At 40.3% G+C, this 21792-nt stretch overlaps 2 protein-coding genes across 2 annotated transcripts in view; both read left to right on the top strand.

Moving 5' to 3' along the window:
- Nucleotides 1–21792, top strand: part of LOC101893044 (uncharacterized) — a 365837-nt gene that overhangs the window by 253734 nt on the left and 90311 nt on the right. The gene's annotated exons all lie outside the window — the stretch shown is intronic.
- Nucleotides 16404–18466, top strand: LOC131802246 (uncharacterized protein DDB_G0271670-like). The gene is made up of 2 exons (XM_059122118.1): nucleotides 16404–17968; nucleotides 18102–18466. Exon 1 carries the CDS (start codon nucleotides 16479–16481, stop codon nucleotides 17739–17741), a length of 1263 nt encoding a protein of 420 aa, XP_058978101.1. The 5' UTR covers nucleotides 16404–16478; the 3' UTR covers nucleotides 17742–17968; nucleotides 18102–18466.

Below are 21792 nucleotides of genomic sequence, written 5' to 3'. Positions count from 1 at the left end.
GGACCGATATATTCCATCTTAATGGCAGATCTTGTGTTAGTAGAAATAATGGGATGTGTGAAATATCAAGATAACCGGATGCTTATTTCGGATTCTATAATCTTTTGGTTATTCAAAACTTTGACACCTTGTGGAAAAGGTACCAGAAGGAATGGTCCGATCTCTATCTTCTTTATAATAGATCTTGTGTTGATGGAAATATTGAGATGTACCCAGTTTGCATGGAATCAGATGTTAATTTCGCATTTTATGGGCTTCATGGATATTCAGAATTTTGACCCGTTGTGGGGAGGTTACCAGAAGTAGTGGACCGACATATCCCATCTTCTCAGAAGATCTTGTGTTAGAAGATATAATGGGATGTGTGAAATAGGAAGAGAACGAGATGTTTATTTCGGATTTAATAATCGTTTTGGTTATTCAAAACTTTGACCCTCTTTTAGGGAGGTACGTGATGGAGTGACCCGATATTGTTCATTTTCGCACCTAACGTTTCACTGATCCAAATATTAGGATTTGCAAGGTTGGGAAAAAATCCTTTCTTTTCCTGCGTAGTTAAATATTGTTTTTTTTTTGGAAATTTCTACCTTTTGTGGGGGAGGTACCAGAAAGAATGGACCGGTATTGCTCATCTCCGAACTCGATCTAACAATACTGCGATGTACGAAGTTTGGACCAAATCTGATACTCCATTCGAGGGTTATCGTGCGCACCAGCCAGCCAGACAGACGGGCATCGCTAGATCGAGTCCAAAAAGACCTAGGGTCTAAAAGCGTTATTTCTAAAAACACGTTTTGGCCGCATCAAATGTAGCCAAAATGAGGTGGTATAAAATTGTTGTAAAACTGGACAAAGGGTGCATTTTGTGTATTAAAAAGACCTGACACGAACTGTTGGAACGAATCTAAATTTTTAAAGTGAACACTTCGCTGACGAAGTAGCGTGCACTTGTTAGGTATCTTTGGTCGCAATCGCTTCAGAAAATTTGGACTCGAGCTAGGCATATACGTCTGCTTGACCGGCAGGAGATTATATTTGATTTGGTACACGGATTCGGTGACAGCACCTGACATAGTACAAACTTCGCATACATACTCGTACTTATATATGACTTAGGTTAGTTATGGCTATCACTTCTTGCATTAAGTTATTGATCCACTTTGGGTCCTGCCTAGTAAGAGTCGCAATTTGAAATAGTCATAACTGACATAAAACATTAAATAATTTTCATTTTTTTTTTTTCTAAATCTACCAGATCCCAATATTTTGCTAAAAATCATATTTTTTTTCAAATTCATATTTGATTTAATACAGAAATTATGTGCTAAAATGGTGCATATTTGGTGCAGATTTAAGTTCCATATCAGTCCTAAAGAAATTTTTAGTAATCGGAATTTTTAGTGGTACTTTCGTTCGGTGGTGTATAAGTAAGTAGTCCATATGATTCGAATATATCTGATTTATATTTTTGAACTTGTTTTATAGGAAAGATTCTAGGTTTCGATCAACTTTTATGTAGAAATTTTAGTTGTCAGAAAGATCTCTTATCGTGTGTATTTGTTGCGCCATTAATTGCAAAGTGGACACTTAGGTGCAATAATACGAACAATATTTAACTGCCAATTTTTCCACATTTCTTATTTGAATTCGTGGATGGCCTATACGAAATCATTTGTAGGTACGAAAAAATTCATGAAATTTTATAATATTATGTAACACCTCTTCCAGGGTTAAAACGATCCTACTTTTTAAACTTCAATAAAAATTCCTAAATAAAATGTATTTAAATTTTTCGCAAATTCGCCAAAAATTCCTATAAGATAATTTGCCATGTAGTAAATGCAAGGTAAAATGCAGGTACCTTCAATGCCTTTGTGAACAAGACAATACGCAATATTATGTAACCCCTTTATCCCAAAAATTACAGAAAGGGTGTGATTATTATTTTATTGGTAACATCGACCAAATTGTGTTACCACAAAATCTGCTTTGGTAAACGATTCTGCTCAGGAGGGTACATTTTTATGAATACGATGGGTTTTCACAAATTTTTTAGAACCTATGATCCACCAGCAGTGTTATTGGCTTACGTTACGTAACAGGTATGCATTTTGATAGTGACTTTTTAAGCAACCACAACACTTTAAGCCAGCTTTACTAAAGGGGTTTAGAGAAATGCATTTAAACTGTTGAAATATTCCCAGAATTAATTGCATTGCCAATTACAATGGGTGTTTAAAGTAACCACAAGTGTGCCTAACATGTATCCGCTTTGATATTTATTTCATAACTGTTTTCGACGCATTCGAATAACTCATTAGGATGACTTTATGAGTAGTCCTTTTGCCACATGACTTGTGGTGGTTTTAAAAAATTGGAGAATTAAAATCTCGAATCTAAAAATCACTAATAAAACTGTCAATTTATCATTTATATTTTCTAATTTATAAAGAGAGGTATTTGCTGTATAGGATTTTATAATATATAGAGGGTGAGATAAAAAACTGCAACAAATTCAAACGCCATAATTTTCACATTATTTTTCTAAATTTTATTGAATGCAAGCAAAAATGTCGGAAATAACATCAAAGATTTAGAATAAGTTCAGATTTTTTCGAATTGGTCATCTTTGGCACGAATTATGGTCTTCGGACGGCCATTGAAACCGTCACACGCTGCCCGAATGTTGCTCTGCGGTATTTTTACACATTCCCGGCGATGCGCATGCTTGAGGTGATCGACATTTTGGTATTTTTTAGTGCCAAACTTGCTTTCCAAAATACTCCAGACACAATAGTCCAACGGATTGGTATCCAGAGATTTTGGTGGCTATTGTGCGCTGGAAATGAAGCGAGGAACCTCATTTTGTAAGCATTCTTGTGTGGCGCGTGCTAAGTGCATTGGTTATGAGACCTGTTGGAATGTCCAAGGTCTGCGGCTAAAATGTTTGCATGCCCAAGGCTTTAATATATCCTCCAGGATATTTTCGTGATAATATTCGGCATTTATTCTGATGCCACGTTCGATTTACACGAGCGGAGAGCGACCATCGGCTGTTATGGCGGCCCACACCATCGCCATGGCCGGCGCTTGAGTTCTGGTGGCCAACCGAAGGTAGGTAAACACGATCATTTTGTTTGTTTACAAACTGCTGGACAACGAATGTTTTCTCATCGGAGATAACCAAATTCGGCAGTTCACCACTTTCGGCCAAGCGAAGCTACTCTTTAGCTCTTTTGAGTCTATTTTCTTTCTGTTGCGGTTTAAGTTATTGCACTTTTTGTAATTTCAATGGCTCGGGGTAAGTTCATTTTTCAAAATTTGCACAATGGAATATTGCTATATGTTCAGCTCACGAGCCATTTTTCGGCCACTGCGACGCGGGTTTCGATCAAGTCGCTTCTTTACATTTCGAACCATTTCTGCTGATTTTGTTGTTTTCTTCCGTCCACTTCCTTGACGTTGTGCTACGCTATCAATATTACGGTAACGAGCGTTGGTATGAGACACAAACGGTTTGTTCAAATTAAATGCTGGAGTTATATAACGATAGCCACTTGTGGTTTTCCAGCCAAATATAAAGAAAAATGCTTTTGTACGCTTGTAAACAATATAATGAGCTGTCACTGGAACATTTGTAACAGCTGTCGGACGAGTGGCTTAAAAATGAAAGCAGTCTGAAGATGGTTCCAGTTTTTCATCTCACCCTATAAAGAGAGATATTTGCCTTCGTGCATAGGATATTATAATATATAAGTGTTTTATGGTTTTCCATAGCGGAGGCTGAAAATAGTTCAATTTGATCGAACTCGATAACGTTTTTACTAGTTATAGACAGTCTTGTTTGTAATATCTTAAAATATTTACTTATATGTTGAAACCTACAAATGTTTCCTTAAAAGTTATTTAGAAGAGATAAAATTTTCCAATTATTTATAACGTTGAAAAGTAAAAATTTCAAGTAAAATTTAAAATTTTCATATTTTTGAATTATTAGACATACCTGTAAAAAATGACAACATGGGAAACCCCATAATCGTTACACGCAAGCCTGTTGCCCCAGAAAATCAACCGCAATATCTAATCCTTTTACATTATCTTTACCGCAATAGTCCTTTGACTATTTATTACGTCATACATATATTGGCACACATATCCAAATATTTCTGCTATTTATGAAACGTTAAGATTACCTGGTTCTAATTTTATTATTCCTGAAACTCCGAACCCTTTTTCAAAATTGTTACACTTTGGTAATTATTAAAAAGGTTACCATTTTATAAGCCATAAAATATCAATTCCATTTTTGTGCTAATTAAAGACTAACACAGCACAAGGTAGGTAAATGCGTATAGTATATATTACGTAAGACAATGTCCTTACGAAGATCAGTTATAGGAGAATCACTCAACCTGTAGGATGTGCTTTTCTCTTTTTAAATAGTAGAAAATGTATACAATTAATATTAAATTGATAATAAATATATTTTATTATCTATATTTTTCTCTTTTTAGGTAACTAATCTGTCAATTTATTTCAATCCAATGTAAGTATCGTCGAATATATGAGTATGAATTTCGACTGCACTTCTGTTTCTTTAAAATAAAATTTGTAGGTCCGATATTAGCTATTAAAGCTCATTATAATATTATTCGTAAGTTGTTAGATAATGAGAATTCACTATATCAACTGACACTTAGTAATGGGTCCCATGTAAAAATATCTTCTGGTTTTCAGTATCTTGGATCAGTATCAATCTCTTCCAAACCAATCACCCGTAAAAAATATTCAATGCAGGTCCCTGTTTCGTAAAGCGTCTCTACAATGGTTCTTCCAGATTTTCAGTTTATTTCGATTCAATTTTCCAACCAAATCTGCTGAAATTTGAAAAAGGTATTAGCCTATATCTCGAAACTTTTTTGTGAATAGACGATTTGGCTATACGATTTTTATACCCTCCACCACACTATGGAGTGTATATTAACTTTGTCATTCCGTTTGTAACTCTTCGAAATACTCATGTCAGACCCAACAAAGTATACATATTCTTGATCAGCGTAAAATTCTAAGTCGATTTAGCGATGTCCGTTTTTCTGTCCGTCTGTTGTAATCACGCTATCTTTCGAATAAATTGAGATGGAAGGCTAAAATTTTGCACACATGTTTAATTTTCCAGTAGGCAGGTTAAGTTCGTAAATGGGTCATCTAGGTCCACGTTTTCATACAGCCCTCATATAACGGTACCTCCCGATATTGGGTAGGTTGATGATTTTAGCTACATTATTAACCGAAATTGTTTCAAATTACGTATTTATAGTTCGTTATGGGAACTACAGTCTTGGACAGAAAATTGTCTTTGCAGGTCCAGGTCTTCTCACAGCCCCCTCCCGATATTTTGATGATTTTAGCTACATTATTCACCGTTTATTTCAAGTTTCGAATTTGAATATGGTAATGGCTTATGAAAAACAATGCCTATGTAGGTCCACGTCGTATAGACCCCAATATTACGGCTATATTTGGTATTCTTAAAATTTTAACAGAATTTTTTAAGGATTTTATTTTTTGAAAATTTCGAAATTTGTTGCAAATGGTGGAGGGTATTCAAATTTCGGCCCGGCCGAACTTACTGCTTTTTAACTTGTATACCCTCAGCCATATGGATAGAGAGTCCATTCGAGTTGATCTGGAGGTGTCCGTCCGTTCCGTCTGTCTAGTGGGTGCGCACGATAACTCTAAAAGGGTGTATCCGATTTGGTCCAAACTTGGTACATCGTAATATTAGTATCAAACATAGATCGAGTTCGGATATGGACAATATCGCTTCACTCCTTCTGGTACCTCCCCCACAATTGGTCGGTATTTGAATATCCGTGAAGCTCATAAAACACGAAATTAACATCCGATTCCATTCAGACTTGAAACATCTCAATATTTCTATAAATACAAGACATGTTATAAAGATGGTAGAGATCGGACCATTCTTTCCGGTAACTCCCCCACGTCGTACATTATCCGAGTTTGCTCCAACTTTGCAAATCGTAATATTTGCATCAGTGCTAGATCTGGTGAAAAAATGAACAATATCGGTCCACTCCATCAAGTACCTCCTCCATAAAGGGTCAAAACTTTGAAAATAAGCATCCAAATCTCTTCTATTCTCATACATATATATATTTTTGCAAACACATGATCTCTTGCGAATATGCTATATATCTGCGAACCCCTTCTGGTACCTCGCCTACAAAGAGTCACAATTTTGCAAAACAAGTAAGCAATTCTTCACAATTTTTTTTTCAACCAGAAACCTGAGATGAATATGGATTTTATGATATCGCATAAAATCCGATATAAATGTTAGATTTTCTTGCAATTTTGCCGGAATCTGCTCCATAGAGGTTCAAAATATATTTTAATAATCGAACATTGGCTGAGGGTCTAGATCTCTTGACAAAATATAGTTTTGTGGGTGCCCTCATGCCGGACCAGCTTAGTACTATGCCAGGATATTCTTTTTTTTTCTGGTAAATGGCAACAAATTAGCACATCCCTGTGAAATTGAATTGTCCTCACGAAAATCAATTCGCCTCATCAACATTTGTGGTAGCCAAGTGCAATTTTAACACCTGTGTTTTGCATACAATTATCTATTGTCCTGACGCATCACCTAACAATGGCTCAACCGGATGTAACATCTTCAACTAATTGCAATTGAATGCTGCTCTGATTTTCAAGTGTATCATAATTTTGAAGTGCATTCATTGCATCTCGGCTACCAGCCAAAGCGCATGCGCTCATTTCGGCTAACAAAAACAATGACACATTTGTTACGCAGCCGCATTGGGCATTGTTTGTTGCATTCGATTTGAATATCGCTGACCTTGTTTTTGCGATCGACAATAAAAGAGGCGTTTTCATATTCAATGGCGTTTATGTAAAGCGCCGTAATCCCTACCCGAAATGCCCTATAAATTCACAACGAACTTAGAGCACTCGCTCGAGAAAATCTATTGAATTTTTCGAGAAAATTGTAGATCACCAAAAAAAAAAAAAAAACGAAGGGCAGAACAAATTGTCCACCTTTGCCATTGAACACGTATTTGAAGCTGAGCAAACGGTGACATTTCAATAAGTCATAAATCAAAAGGGCAAGGATGGAATTGTTAACAAATGGATGGACGGATGGATGGATGGTTGACCGGTTAGCCATTTAGCCGAATGGCAAGGACAGTTGACAATAACACCGAAATGGTTGAATGTCAAGCCAAAGAATTTGGTTGAACGAAGCAATGGATATTTTTGGCTGCAAAACATGGTCATAAAATCCCATTGAAGTTTCAATGACAAACAGTCTAATGAACGAAGAGCCGAACAAATTTTATTTTCTTCTTCAAAACATGGAAGCCTTTTTTGCTTCCTTCGGACAAAGCAACAACCACTTAGAATTGTTTGGCATATTTTTTTTTGGGCAAAAATGCTACATTCATTGCTCATCTTGGTTAGCGTTTCCGTACGCAAATTGTGTGACAACAACACACAACAAAGTCATCATCTATCGGTGCGTACCTCAAAATGTAATAGGACATAAATATTCGTTCATTATCCAGAGTCCTTTGATGATGACGAGGATATGGGTTTTGAGGTGAGATGGGTGATGGGTGATGTCAACGAGAATAGAATGAAATTTGTCCTTCAACTGAAAATCTTTATTAAATTGTTTACTTCTTCACTTTCCTTCTCCCATTTTTCTGTGGAATATTGAATTTCACTTGAACCCTCATTGAGGTTGTCATTACCGGGCAATAAAAATGCCCTTCAGATATTTTTTACCTTTTCTTGTATTACATCCTTGTTTCAGTTGGCCCAGAATCTCAAAGAAATGTCAACCGTATTTTTATGTTGGTTAGAAGGCATTTACGTAGTTCGTTTTATTACTGCACTTGATGTTGTTGGTAATCGTAAGAAATGTTAAATAATTAAAAATAATTTTGTTAAAGGGATATAAAGGATATAGAAGGATTCGTCGGGTGTTAGTTTTATATTAGAACACTATGCAACACAATATACAACACTATTACATGGTGCGACAAAATTATTCTTTCCCATAATTTCAGGGAAAATTCAGCAGATTATGAAAGTGAGCTAAGAATAGAAGACACGAGTATCGCCGTTTACATTGCAAAGTTATCAAAACAGAGGGACAATTTCCCTCATCTTCCACACTTTTGGAAATTTTCGGATGAAGATTCTTTGAAAGGGGTCTTTTTGAACCTTTTTATACCTTCCACCATACTATGGAGCGTATATTAACTTTGTCTTTCTGTTTATAACTCCTCGGAATACTCATGTCAGACCCAACAAAGTATATATATTCTTGATCAGCGTAAAATTCTAAGTCGATTTAGCCTTATACGTCTGTCTGTTGTAATCACGCTATCTTCGAACAAATTGAGATAGAAGGCTAAAATTTTGCATACGTGTTTATTTTTCCAGTAGGCAGGTTAAGTTCGTAAATGGGCCATGTAGGTCCACGTTTTCATATAGCCCCCTTATAACGGTACCTCCCGATATTCCGTATTTTGATGATTTTAGCGTCATTATTCACCGGAATTGTTTCAAATTACGGATTTAGAGTTCGTAATGGGAACTACAGTCTGTGACAGAAAATTGTCTATGCAGGTATAGGCCCCATATATCAGTATCTCCCTATATTCGGTATTTTGACGAGTTTTGGTACAATACCCACCGAAATTTTTTGAGAAATCGTATTTGACGTTAGTAATGGATGCTATAGCCTGTGACAGAAAATTGTCTATGCTGGTCCAAGTCTTCGCACAGCTCCGATATAACGGTACCTCCCTATATACGATATTTTGATGATTTTAGCTACATTATTCACCGTTTATTTCATGTTTCGAATTTGAGTATGGCAATGGCTAATGGCAAACAATGCCTATTGTAGGTTCACGTCGTATAGACCCCAATATAACGGCTATATTCGGTATTTTTAAAATTGTAACAGATTTTTTTAAGAATTTTATTTTTTGAAAATTTCCAAATTCGTTCCAAATGGTGGAGGGTATTCAAAGTTCGGTCGGCCGAACTTACTGCTTTTTAACTTGTTAAAAAATCTCTATAAATGTGGTCATAGCCTGTCAGAATATTGTACAAATTTATTTTTCATAAAATTCTACTATAGGTACCAGAAGACACCAAAAGTCAATCTATATAGGTCGAAAATTTAAAGGTTAAAAGGCAAGTCAACAATGGAATATTTTTTGGTCCTTTTTCATATAAGGTTTAAAAAGGATAGTAGCAAGTCAAAATATTCTCCAAAATTATTTGTCATAAGGCTCTACAATAGGCAGGCCCCACAGATGTCAATAGTCCAAATCGAACCTAAACGCCAGGAATTTATATAACTTCAGACAGCTGTCATTTCTAAGCCACTCGTCCGACAGCTGTTAAAAAGCATTTTGGTGAGAATTTTCCCGAAAAAAAGTTATTCGTGATGGAATTCAAGCGTGATAGTGTGATTTCTTTATATTTGGCTGGAAAACCATAAATGGCTATCGTTAGAGCGAGCACTCCAGCATTTAAATGTGATTCATTTGTGTTTCGTAACATCGCTCGTTACCGTGATACTGGTAGCGCCGCCCGACGTCAAGGAAGTGGACGGAAGAAAGACAGCAACATCAGCAGTAAAGTAAAGAAGCGAATTGATCGAATCCCCAATCGTAGTGGCCGAAAAATGGCTCGCAATATTCCATTCGGCAAATATTGAAAAATGAACTCGGCGTAAAGCCATTGAAATTCCAAAAAGTGCAAGAACTTACACCGCAACATGTAACGCCCAAAAGTCATGCTTTCGTTTTTGGGGTACATTATTATTTTAAATACCATTTTTACTTACGTATGTTATATACATCAACTATGAATTATATTTTTTGTTTGAAAATGAATTAAAATATTTAAGTTATGAATTAAACTAACAGCTACTCAGGGTCATGTAATTTAAATGTATTTGAATATTAACGGTCACACAGGTCCCCTAGTAGAAAGAAGTATACTTAAAATACAACATTGGAACCCCTGGTGGCAAATGGCGGAACTACGCAAAACTGTCAGATTGGGATCAGCTGCTGTCATGAGAAAACAACAATCGTTGTCCAGCCAAAAAGGTATAAAAGGAGACGCATTTCACACAATCGAGATCAGTCTTCTGTTGATGGCTGGTAAGTCAAGTGTGATTGGGAGGAAGAAAAGGCGCGCAACCTCGGTTGAATTGAGTCTTAGTAAGCCAAACAATAAGCCTTGACTATTTGTGGTGACTGGACTGGACTGAACGCAGGGTCAAGTGAGGGTTGTAGCAATACTCCCTATTCTTCGGGCTGCGTTGACGGCGACTGAACGCAGGGTCAAGTGAGGGTTGTAGCAATACTCCCTATTCTTCGGGCTGCGTTGACGGCGACTGAACGCAGGGTCAAGTGAGGGTTGTAGCAATACTCCCTATTCTTCGGGCTGCGTTGACGGCGACTGAACGCAGGGTCAAGTGAGGGTTGTAGCAATACTCCCTATTCTTCGGGCTGCGTTGACGGCGACTGAACGCAGGGTCAAGTGAGGGTTGTAGCAATACTCCCTATTCTTCGGGCTGCGTTGACGGCGACTGAACGCAGGGTCGAGTGAGGGCTGTAGCAATACTCCCTATTCTTCGGGCTGCGTTGACGGCGACTGACGTACTCATCGGGCTGCCGCTGTGCCAAGCTGCCGCCACTACTATTCGTCGCTCGCCTATTCATCGGGCCGCCGCTGTGCCAAGCTGCCGCCACTACTACTCGCCGCTGACGTATTCATCGGGCCGCCGCTGTGCCAAAGCCGCCGCCACCCTATTCGCCGCTCGCCTATTCATCGGGCCGCCGCTGTGCCAAAGCCGCCGCCACCCTATTCGTCGCTCGCCTATTCATCGGGCCGCCGCTGTGCCAAGCTGCCGCCACTACTATTCGTCGCTCGCCTATTCATCGGGCCGCCGCTGTGCCAAGCTGCCGCCACTACTACTCGCCGCTGACGTATTCATCGGGCCGCCGCTGTGCCAAAGCCGCCGCCACCCTATTCGCCGCTGTGCCAAGCTGCCGCCACTACTATTCGTCGCTCGCCTATTCATCGGGCCGCCGCTGTGCCAAGCTGCCGCCACTCTATTCGTCGCTCGCCTATTCATCGGGCCGCCGCTGTGCCAAGCTGCCACCACTGCTACCCGTTTATTAACATTTCGACTGAACTTTGTGATTTAGTGTTCTTCGTAAAACGTTCTGAACGTGATTTTATTGTGTTTAGTGTAGTGTTTAGTGTTATTTAAGGAAATAAATTTATAACGTTTTAAGAAAATATTTTTGCTTCGCTCTCTCTCTCTTTATGTCCTAACAAATAAATTTTTGTGACGACTCTGGCCCCCGCTGAACCTACCCCAGCTTCAAAGTGAAAACACGTCGTCACAATGGCGCCCGAGCAGGGACTTGAAAGAGAGAAAGAATAAATAAATGAGTGAACAATAATTAGACAAATACAGATAAAAACCCAGTGAAAAAAAAAAACAGTTAAAAAAAAAAAAAAAAAAAAAAAAAAAAAAAAAAAAAAAATGTCAAACGAAAAGACAATGTTGAAGGTCTCCTGGGCCTATATGCTAAAGCAAGAAGACTTGGTAACATATCTTACTGAATTCAATCTTGATCCAGTTGGAAAAGTGGACGATCTCCGAAAAAGATGGGCTAAATTTCTCCACAACGACCATGAAGCCGATGTATACAGACGGCTTATAGAGTTGCAGAACAAACATGAAAGTACCAGTCCGACCAAATCGCCGACATTGCGAGCCGTCACAAAACAACCCCTTATAACCGTAACACCGTGTGGAGCAGAAGCAATAGTATTATCCCCAATAAAAACAGAGTACGCCCTTCCCCACATTTCCGCGGAAAGGTCACATGGAGAGTCAAGCACAGGGGTAACAAACGATCAAAAAGTACAGAAGATGTCGCCAACAAACCCCGAATATGGATTTCAAAAAGATTCTCCGCCCAAGCCATCCAATAATTCGTCGTTACTCGTAATTCTCGACCAAATCCGAAAATGGAATATTACTTTTGAAAATGGAATGGACCCTATTGGATTCGTAGAACGTGTAGAAGAAATGGCTGAAATGTACATCGTGGAATTGAATCAAATAATTAAAGTAATGCCAGAGTTGTTACGAGGTAAAGCTTTAATCTGGCTAAGGAACAACAACCGACACTGGACTACCTGGAACGAATTTAAGAGTGATTTTCTGAAATTCTTTTTGCCACCGAGATACTTTGAGAAATTGGAGGATGAAATTAGGAGAAGGATACAGCGTAATAAGGAGCCGTTTAAGGAATATGTACTCTCTATACAGCATCTTATGCAGCACACCAATATGACCGAAGAACAAAAATTGGAACGAATTTTTGGAAACGCGCATTCGGATTATCAATGGTACATTCGCCGTAAAGACTTTATCACACTTTCGGAATTGATCTCCTTGGCAGACGAACTCGAAAGCATACCAAATAATTCTCGGTCAGAACAGCCTCGAAATCAACAAAACTATAATCGACGTGCGGACAACTCTAGAAATAACCTGTATTGCACCAATCAAGGTGACCAAGTGCTAAACGAAAGCTCATCCAATCCAGAAACGCAGCAGGATGAACCCCCGGCAAAGAAGAGTAACCAGAATGTTACATCATTGCAATGTGAAGAATATCGCCTTACTGCAACTGTCTTAATAGAGGGGAAAGCTATTAAAGCAACTGTCGACACTGGTGCCACTAGCTGTTTTATAAAAAGAGAATTTGCGAAAAAAATCAAGAAAAGGTTTACTTATTCACGGCATGAGGCAAATGTTATCCTCGCAGACGGCACCACGGTGAACATCACAAGATCAACAGTGTTACCTGTTACATTTGGAAACCAAAGCTCAGATGTTACATTTCTCATCATGCCGCAATTCAAGGAAAACATCATATTGGGATTGGAATTTCTAAAACAGTTCCACACGACCATTCACTGCGCCGGTATAAGTGTCAAATTAAGTAAGCCAACCACCTCAACGGAGCATTGTACCGTGGCTATAGGAGAGGAAACCCCATCAAAAGAGGTAATAGATACAATGACAGCTACGAATAATGTATCCCCCAGACCTAAATTCTTAAACGATGAATTGAGTAAAACGCAATGTGAGATCGTTGAAAATTTTCTGGCACAGGAACTCCCTAAGTTCCAACAATTAAATGGCCTATCGTCAATAGCTGAACATAAGATTGTAATGACCGACGATCGACCCATTAAATTAAGATATGCTCCGCGAAATCCTGCAATGCAAGCCGTGATTAATGCCGAAGTGAGAAAGCTCGAAGAACGAGGATGTATAGAGCCGTCTACAAGCCCATACTGTTTCCCCATCACATTAGTCAGAAAGAAAAATGGGAATTGGAGAACTTGTATGGATTTTCGCCAATTGAATAAACGTTCTGTTCCAGATGCCTACCCTTTACCCCGCATCGACACAATACTGAATCGACTACGGGATGCCAAATACGTGAGTAGCCTGGACCTTAAAGACGGATATTGGCAAATACCTATGGCGAAGGAGAGCAGAAAATACACGGCCTTTGCGGTAGCTGGTAAAGGTCTATATCAGTGGAAAGTGATGCCTTTCGGTTTGCATTCAGCACCGGCAACCTTCCAACGGGCATTAGATAGTGTGATTGGGCCTGAAATGGACCCCCACGCTTTTGCATACCTTGACGATATCATCGTCATTGGAAAAACGTTTGAGGAACACTTGCGGAACTTGAGAGAAGTGTTCAGAAGATTGCGATCAGCTAACCTGAGAATAAACATTGAGAAATGCGAATTTTTCAGAAAAGAAACGAAGTATTTAGGCCATGTTGTGAGTAGCGAGGGAATAAAGACGGATCCAGATAAAGTTGCCGCAATAGTGGAAATGAAACCTCCAACATCGGTAAAGGAGGTACGAAGATTTCTTGGAGTAGCATCTTGGTACCGAAGATTTGTCCCACAGTTTGCAACAATTTCACAACCATTGACTAGTCTTCTTAAAAAGGGAAAACATTGGAAATGGGGTCCCGAACAACAAGAAGCATTCTCAGACCTAAAAGCAAAGTTAACTGAAGCCCCCGTTCTGGCTTGTCCGGATTTCACAAAGACGTTCATATTGCAAACTGATGCCAGCAACTATGGCCTTGGAGCAGTTCTAACACAGGAGTTAGATAACGTGGAACGTGTCATAGCCTACGCCAGCAGACATTTAAAACAGGCTGAAAAGAACTACTCAGCGACTGAAAGGGAATGTCTAGCCATACTGTGGGGCATCAGACACATGAGACCCTATTTAGAGGGTTACCAGTTTATAGTTATTACCGATCATTTGGCCCTAAAATGGTTAAATTCTATTGAAAGCCCTACAGGTCGACTCGCACGTTGGGCTCTCGAGCTACAGCAATATAATTTTTTGATCAGATACCGTAGAGGAAAACAGAACGTTGTGGCAGATGCGCTTTCGAGAACACCTTTGGAAACGTTAGACCTAGCCACAGTAAAAGATGACACCAGTCCGTGCCCATGGCTAGAAAAGTTGAAGGAAACCATAACCAAGAATCCGAAGAAGTATCCAGACTATACAATCATTGAGGGAAATGTTTATCGACATTTTCCCAAGCAAATAAACGATGAAGATTGCACACCATGGAAGCTGTGTGTGCCCACCGGATCAAGGATTCAGGTCCTTAGAGAAAATCATGACAGTGTCACCGGAGGTCATTTGGGAGTGCGAAAGACTAGCAACAAGGTGGCGAACCGATATTTTTGGCCTGGTATGTTCCAGGACATCAAACGTTATGTCCAGCAGTGCGAATGTTGCCAAAAATATAAAGTCAGCCAACAGAAACCAGCAGGGGAAATGTTGATAAGAATCCCGGAGGAGCCATGGGCCACTATTTGTGCGGACTTCGTAGGACCCCTACCGCGATCTAAGCACGGTAACTCAATGCTACTCGTTATTATGGATAGATTCTCAAAATGGACGGAGTTGGTTCCATTGCGGAAGGCTACGACAGAGGGATTAATAAAGGCATGCAGAGAAAGAATTATTTCTAGATATGGGGTTCCAAAAATATTGATAACCGATAACGGAACCCAATTCACTAGCAACCAATTCGAAAAATTCCTAGCAGAAATGGGTATAAAGCATCAACTTACGGCTCCTTACACCCCGCAAGAGAACCCTACTGAAAGGACAAATCGGACAGTGAAAACAATGATAGCACAAGTTTCGAAACAACATAATACATGGGACGATATGCTGCCCGAAATAATGTTAGCCATAAACACTAGTGCATCAGAATCCACTGGATATTCGCCGGCATACCTGACACAAGGAAGAGAACCGCGACTGCCCCAGGCATTATATGATCAGCTCACAACAAGAACTGGTGCTAGAATAGTCTTACCAGAAGACCGTGCCCAGGAGTTGAAAGAAATATTTAAGATAGTGCGTCGAAACTTGGCAAAAGCATCTCAAAACCAGCGGAGACAGTACAACCTTAGACGACGAGTTTGGAAACCAAAGATTGGGGAGCAAGTTCTAGTTCGTCTACATCCTCAGTCGAAGGCCGTCGAAAATTTCGCCGCCAAACTAGCGCCCAAATACGGAGGGCCGTTTGTCGTACAAAAATTCCAATCTCCAGTAATCGTTGTAGTCCGAGGAAAAGACAACATCACCCGCGTCGCGCACTTAAGTGAAATTAAGCCTTTTTATGAAGAACAAAATTAAATTGTAGACATAGAAGTAGAATGTTGATTGTAGTTCCACTTACGTTTATGTGATGCCATTTCATTATAATTTCTTATTTTATTTTTAGACATTAAATTGACAATACCCAAACTAATCAGTGTCCTAATATAAGCCCATACTTCAAAGACCATCGCAATTCTTAAAATTTCAACAGCACGATGGAGCAAGATAGCCCCAACACGAAAAAATTCAAACGGGCGAAGGAGAAATTTCGAGCTCATCTGGAACAAGTCGAGGCTCAAAGGCGAAGGACAATATTTTTAGACGAAGGTCCTAGTACCAGCCGAAAGAGGAGAACAAATCAATACCGTAAGCCCAATCCAAGAGAGGGTAGCAGTCAATCCTCATCGCCCCAGCACCAAATATTTTACCGAATGTGCAGCACAACCCCGAATGACGTTCCACAGCAAAAGTGTAACACGACCGAAAACAACAGCGACGATATCGATGAAACTGACTCTTTGAACGAGGAAACCCAGCCTAGTAGTGACGTCCCGCGTACACCAACCTACGCCCGTGTTTTGGTTCGCCAAATAGCTTTAAGCCGGCTTCCGATGTGCTCTCAACACCCACTTCAAGGTGCTCAGAAATGCCTGTTACACCGGGTAAAGAATGGTGTCGTGACTCAGATGACGCATCAACTCTTCCTCGGCCCAATATGGAGGAGTCGGGTGAATCTCAATCAAATTTCGAAATGGATGAAGAATGTCGGCGTATGTTTTACGGTTACTTAGAAACCTCAGTGACTCGGCGAGCACAGTCACCCTTATCCTCGAATAATTCCTCGCTGGATGAGTCGGATAACGAAGATCAACGTTCCTCGTCTCCGCCAAAAAGGTATGGTCTGGGATTTGTCCGTCAGAAAGATAGCCAATACAAATATCTCGGATTTCGCTGTTATGAGAGAACAGTTACTGTGCAGCTTTTGGTCCCCGACTCCGGGGAAAATCCAATATATGAAATAACCAACCCACCGCCGGATAATCATCGTACGCCCTCACCCACACCCGCGATAGGGGAAGAGATCAACACCGAAGATATCCATTCAATATCCAACACCTCACACAAACATGAGGAGGTTCCTACTTCATCCTCACATGCTTTCGCACATTTAGAAGAAGACTCCAGATCGACCGCAAGTAGTTTTGTGACAGTTTCCGAAGATCCTAGTTCTGAGTGGTGGACCCAATGGCAGACGCTGGTTGGTGTTCCTCCATCATCACCGCTATATAACATAACCGAACAAGCAAATCTGTTGCATAGTGATGACGTACAAATTCCATCGCAATCCAATGCTGCCGTCATATCGGACGATCACAGGTCCCCCAACGTGAAGGAAGATAAATCATTACCAGGAACGCCGGGACACGTTGTCGAACTGTCATCACCATCGATGTCTTCCCGATCGTCATCCTCATCCTCATCAGCCTCGTCGTCTTTATCGTCATCCTCATCCTCATCAGCCTCGTCGTCTTCATCATCATCCACAAGCCAAACGATGACACCTCATCAGCCAACATTGTGTAGCAGTCAACCTTCCATCGATGAAGTGTTTATACCCAGTAAGGAGAATAATAGCACACCAAGTACGATCAAATTGCCAGTCACTGAAATCCCAACTGAGTCAACGCCATCGTCCTCGACAGACAATCCCGTGAACGATAACACATTTCTCGAACTGCCAAATTATCCCGAAAACCTACAAATCCGTATCGAGAAGTTTAAAAACAATTGGAAAAAGGGACACAAACTGAAGCGAATTGTTAAACAAGATGGCAAGCAGTACCGCATAATAATATCAGCAGACGGGGTAGTGAAGGTATCTCTCCGAACTTCTGCAATTGGTCTCTAACATACCTTCCTATTCGACCGAGATATAGTCGAACCAAAGTGCCCATGTCGGAGAAATAAAAGGTTACATAACACCCTAGGGCTTCCTGGCTATTGAAACCCAATAGCAATAGAGAAAGCAAATCAAGGAATCAAAAATCAGAGGGAGGAAGAGATGCCATGTAACGCCCAAAAGTCATGCTTTCGTTTTTGGGGTACATTATTATTTTAAATACCATTTTTACTTACGTATGTTATATACATCAACTATGAATTATATTTTTTGTTTGAAAATGAATTAAAATATTTAAGTTATGAATTAAACTAACAGCTACTCAGGGTCATGTAATTTAAATGTATTTGAATATTAACGGTCACACAGGTCCCCTAGTAGAAAGAAGTATACTTAAAATACAACATTGGAACCCCTGGTGGCAAATGGCGGAACTACGCAAAACTGTCAGATTGGGATCAGCTGCTGTCATGAGAAAACAACAATCGTTGTCCAGCCAAAAAGGTATAAAAGGAGACGCATTTCACACAATCGAGATCAGTCTTCTGTTGATGGCTGGTAAGTCAAGTGTGATTGGGAGGAAGAAAAGGCGCGCAACCTCGGTTGAATTGAGTCTTAGTAAGCCAAACAATAAGCCTTGACTATTTGTGGTGACTGGACTGGACTGAACGCAGGGTCAAGTGAGGGTTGTAGCAATACTCCCTATTCTTCGGGCTGCGTTGACGGCGACTGAACGCAGGGTCAAGTGAGGGTTGTAGCAATACTCCCTATTCTTCGGGCTGCGTTGACGGCGACTGAACGCAGGGTCAAGTGAGGGTTGTAGCAATACTCCCTATTCTTCGGGCTGCGTTGACGGCGACTGAACGCAGGGTCAAGTGAGGGTTGTAGCAATACTCCCTATTCTTCGGGCTGCGTTGACGGCGACTGAACGCAGGGTCAAGTGAGGGTTGTAGCAATACTCCCTATTCTTCGGGCTGCGTTGACGGCGACTGAACGCAGGGTCGAGTGAGGGCTGTAGCAATACTCCCTATTCTTCGGGCTGCGTTGACGGCGACTGACGTACTCATCGGGCTGCCGCTGTGCCAAGCTGCCGCCACTACTATTCGTCGCTCGCCTATTCATCGGGCCGCCGCTGTGCCAAGCTGCCGCCACTACTACTCGCCGCTGACGTATTCATCGGGCCGCCGCTGTGCCAAAGCCGCCGCCACCCTATTCGCCGCTCGCCTATTCATCGGGCCGCCGCTGTGCCAAAGCCGCCGCCACCCTATTCGTCGCTCGCCTATTCATCGGGCCGCCGCTGTGCCAAGCTGCCGCCACTACTATTCGTCGCTCGCCTATTCATCGGGCCGCCGCTGTGCCAAGCTGCCGCCACTACTACTCGCCGCTGACGTATTCATCGGGCCGCCGCTGTGCCAAAGCCGCCGCCACCCTATTCGCCGCTGTGCCAAGCTGCCGCCACTACTATTCGTCGCTCGCCTATTCATCGGGCCGCCGCTGTGCCAAGCTGCCGCCACTCTATTCGTCGCTCGCCTATTCATCGGGCCGCCGCTGTGCCAAGCTGCCACCACTGCTACCCGTTTATTAACATTTCGACTGAACTTTGTGATTTAGTGTTCTTCGTAAAACGTTCTGAACGTGATTTTATTGTGTTTAGTGTAGTGTTTAGTGTTATTTAAGGAAATAAATTTATAACGTTTTAAGAAAATATTTTTGCTTCGCTCTCTCTCTCTTTATGTCCTAACAAATAAATTTTTGTGACGACTCTGGCCCCCGCTGAACCTACCCCAGCTTCAAAGTGAAAACACGTCGTCACAAACAGAAAGAAAATAGACTCAAAAGAGCTAAAGAGTTGCTTCGCTTGGCTGAAAGAGGTGAACTGCCGAATTTGGTTTTCTCCGATGAGGAGACATTAGTTGTCCAGCAGTTTGTTAACAAACAAAATAATCGTGTTTACTTGCCAAAGAGGTCAGCTGAAAACGTGCACCTTCGGTTGGTCACCAGAACTCAAGCGCCGGCCATGGGGATGGTGTGGACCGCCATAACAGCCTATGGTCGCTCTACGTTTGTATATATCGACGGTGGCATCAGAATAAATGCCGAATCTTTTTCTGGAGGGTGTATTAAAGTCTTGAACACGCAAAGATTTTGGACGCAGACCTTGGACATTCCAACAGGACACAGCATCATCGCACTCAGCACGTGCCACACAAGAATTGTTACGTGGCGGCGGCGTGTGAGGGTTTCAATGGCCGATTGAAGGCCATAATTCGTGCCAAAGGTGACCAATTCGAACAAATCTAAACTTATTCTAAAATTTAGTGATATTTCCGACGTTTTTTGCTTTCATTCAATAAAATTAAATTAAAATATGTAAAAATCAACCCGTATATGGATGGAATACCATTTTCAAGAAGGAATAAAAGGTCCATTTAAGTTGTTAAATGGAGAGAATAATTACTTACCCTTCATCTGTAACCCCACGAATTAAGAATTTTAGACCCCGAACGAAATGAAGTAGATAGATTATATTTTGTCGAGATGCATTTGAGGCCCATAGAATTTTTGGTAGTCCCCATACAACCCTACACCCAGACATTCGATATTTTGATGATTTGCGTCAGATTGTTCACTGAAATTGTATCAAAACAAGTTAAAAAGTATCAGTCGGTATTGCCGACAGATATATACCCTATGCCTATATTCGATTAAATAATCGAAATATATTTAACTAGTGCCGGCTCCGAAGGAATGGGCCAATATTGCCCTTTTCGCATCAGACCCAAAAATATGATATAAATATTCCAACGTTCCTGGTATGGATTATATCGACTCACTCCTTCACTTTATATGAGATATGTAATAATTTTTAGAAAATGTTAAAATGTGCGTGATGTACCATACATAGTCTACCGAGATATTCCATTTTTATACTTCATCTGATACAAATAAAAAATATTGAGCGAGATATTGGGCAAAATTACCAGAAAGGATATTTATGTCCAATTTTATGCCAAATCATAAATTCCGATAAATTTCATATTCCTATCAGGCTTCTTATTAAGAGAAACATTTGAGCATAGCAAGTAGTAAAGTTTCGACAAATAAAATTATGTTAACACCAGATCTTGGGTTTATAAAAATATTGGAATGTGTAAAATTTGAAGACGTTTGGATCCTTATATCACATTTTATAAGAGTTATAATTATTCAAAATGTTGACCCTTTGTGGGGGAGGTACTTGATGGAGTGGACCGGTACTGTCCATTTTAGCACCTGACCTAGCACTGACGCAAATATTAGGATTTGCAGAGTTAGAGAAAAATTGGGTAATCGTTTCTCTTTCTGTGCAAAAAATATATTTTATATAAATTTTTGGAAAATTTCGACCTTTTGTGTGGGGGTACCAAAAGGAGTGGACCGATGTATTCCCTCTTAACACCAGACCTAGGGTTAATAAAAATATTGGGATATGTGAAACTTGAAGGCAATCGGACTCTTGCATCACATTTTACAAGAGTTGTATTTACTCAAAATGTTGACCCTTTGTGGGGGAGGTACTTGATGGAGTGGACCGATATTGTCCATTTTCGCAAAGGATTCGCAAAGTTTGAGCAAAATTGGATTATCCTCCAAATCTTCTGAAACGGATTTGGTCCAAAGAAACCTAGGGTCTAAAACCGTTATTTCGACTAGGCACGTTTTGGCCGTATCAAATGATATATACCCTCTGTAGCCATATGGCTGAGGGTATAATTTGGTATTTGGAGTTCGTAATGGATACCACCTCCAATTATCGTAAATTTTCTTATACGGGTCCACGTCTTCGTAGAATTCCCATATGGTCCCTCTCAAAATCGGTATATGTTGATTTTATCCAAAAATTTCACCGGAATTATTTAAAATTTATAATTCAGAGATCGCAATGAATATTTTTTACTATGAAAGACAATTGCCGGTATGGACACCATATAAAGCAATATTCCTATATTCAGAATTTTCATGATTTTCGGAATATATTTCAATTGCTTTCATATTTTTCAAGTTCCGTCCCAATGGTGGA

Source organism: Musca domestica, unplaced genomic scaffold, assembly GCF_030504385.1.
Source record: "Musca domestica strain aabys unplaced genomic scaffold, Musca_domestica.polishedcontigs.V.1.1 2, whole genome shotgun sequence".
NCBI classification, from domain to species: Eukaryota; Metazoa; Arthropoda; class Insecta; order Diptera; family Muscidae; genus Musca; species Musca domestica.
Note: the sequence above shows the minus strand (reverse complement) of the source record. Positions and strands in the feature narration are given on the sequence as shown.